The following is a 1,986-nucleotide window of genomic DNA, read 5'->3' as shown; positions in this document are numbered from 1 at the left end:
CCCTATTCCTAGGGATGAATCGATACAAGTAAATATGAGTACATACTCGATACTTTCGTCCCGATACCAAATACTTTTAGCATCGATACTTTTGGTTGCGATACCTACTCGGTATCGGAAAAAAGTACTCGTATCAAATCGAGCGAGTATCGATACGCGGCATTGCTGCTACGCAGGGTCTAAAGCCCGTATCAGACTACGCATTGAAAATTGAAGATTGAAGATTAAAGATTGGAATTTGACTAATCAGAACAAAAGGGACTAAAATTTCTTTATCCTGATTGGTCAAATTTCAATCTTGAATCTTGAGTCTAATACGGGCTTAATCATAGGCCGGTATTCATAGTCAGTTCTTATATTTAAGACCGTCTTAAGCACAATCTTAAGATGTCCTAAACCAATCACAGAGCCGTATTAGCATCTTAAGACATTACTCAAGACGGTCTTGAAATAAGAACTGACTATGAATACCGGCCATAGATATATAGATTCTATATGTCGATGGTCTAATCTCCCCAACATAGGTTTATTATTTCTAAGTCTGTTTGACTCTTGATGTGTAGACAGAAACAATGGCCGAAAGAAGTTTTCTGGGAGTAACAGTGCATTTCTTTCGAGGGCATAAAAACAGTTAACTGTAATATTGCTACCAGGGATCTGAATGAAAGACATACCGCTAAATATCTTTCAAAAATACTGCTAACTGTACTGAAAGAATGAAACATTCCGATTCCAAAAATAAGATGTATTGTCACGGAGCAAACATGATCGCTGCTGTAAATTTAGTGGTTACGCAAAAAAATCATTTGCCATGTTTTCCACATACTATTAATTTGGTGGTTGAAGCGGGGTTGAAAAAATATGTCATCAAAACTGTAATATCGAAAGTGAGAGCAATTGTAAAATGGGTAAAAAATAGCGTGATCAATTCGGACAAATTGAGAAAAATTCAAATGCGCAATGGAGTTTCAGAAGGATCGACAAAAAAGCTTATATTAGACGTAAGCACGAGATGGAACTCGGTATACTACATGCTCGAGCGTTTTGTAGAGCTGACGAAAGTTTGTTCTGAGCTTTTACTCGAAGATTACGCAAGTCCCGAAATGCCCACGGCATCTGAAATTGAAATAATAAAACAGTTAAGTTCTTTATTAAAACCATTCGAATTTGTCACTAAAGAATCTTCGGGGGAAGCGTATATTACTTTATCGAAAGTTATACCAATGGTAACTGTTTGAAAACCGAACTTTCAAAATTCGTTTCAAAATTTGATTGTATCAATGAGGTTCAAAAAATTTTCGAGGTAGAGCCAATAGGAGGTTCGGTAACATTGAATATAATACACATGCAGCAATTGCAACATTGCTTGATCCACGATTCAAAAACATCCATTTTCAAAATGGTATAGCATGTTCGAAAGCCATTCAAAAACTCAGAGATTTAATAAAACAAGATAATTATAATACGAGCAGCGAGTCGGAAACGGAAGAAATCTCTAGTGGGAAAACTGATTACGACTTTTGGCATCACCATCTAGAATTGGTCATGAGTCAGAAACGACGAAAAACTGATAAAGGTGACCAATTGTCAATGTACCTGTCCTAGCCGATTTCATCATTAAGATCATCTCCTCTAGAGGAATGGGAGGATATGAAAACCATGTTTCCATCATTATTTAAGCAAGCACGAATATTTTTGCTGGTTGTAGCTTCGTCCGTTCCATGTGAAAGACTATTTTCAAAAGCGGGAGCCACAATAACCAAAAGCAGAAATCGCCTTTCTGGAAAAAATCTTGAAAAACTGTTGTTTTTAGAGAACGTTCCTAAGAAACTGTTCTTCAGTTAATATTTCTTCGAGTTGTCGATTCATATAAATATATTTTAATACATATAAATATGTATTAGGATTTACGGTTTTATAACATAGAAATATATTGATAAAAATAAAAAACAACTTTTTTAAAATAAATAAAATAGTGTGAGCATA

General features: G+C 35.2%; 1 protein-coding gene across 1 annotated transcript; it reads left to right on the top strand.

Annotated features, from left to right (window-relative positions):
- The first annotated feature begins 764 nt into the window (after positions 1-764).
- LOC115242257 (zinc finger BED domain-containing protein 4-like) lies at positions 765-1,605 on the top strand. Its single transcript, XM_029818400.1, has 2 exons — positions 765-1,195; positions 1,308-1,605. The coding sequence occupies exons 1-2, from the start codon at positions 765-767 to the stop codon at positions 1,603-1,605; spliced, it is 729 nt and encodes a 242-aa protein (XP_029674260.1).
- Positions 1,606-1,986: the final 381 nt, after the last annotated feature.

This window comes from Formica exsecta, unplaced genomic scaffold (genome assembly GCF_003651465.1).
Source record: "Formica exsecta isolate Colony F162 unplaced genomic scaffold, ASM365146v1 scaffold586, whole genome shotgun sequence".
Taxonomy (NCBI): domain Eukaryota; kingdom Metazoa; phylum Arthropoda; class Insecta; order Hymenoptera; family Formicidae; genus Formica; species Formica exsecta.
This window is presented reverse-complemented; position numbering and strand designations above follow the sequence as displayed.

Coding starts and splice junctions, on each gene's coding strand:
- LOC115242257 (XM_029818400.1), top strand. CDS start 765: ATGATCGCTGCTGTAAATTTAGTGGTTACGCAAAAAAATCATTTGCCA. Junction 1,196..1,307: donor AAAGAATCTTCGGGGGAAGC/GTATATTACTTT, acceptor TTTTCGAGGTAG/AGCCAATAGGAGGTTCGGTA.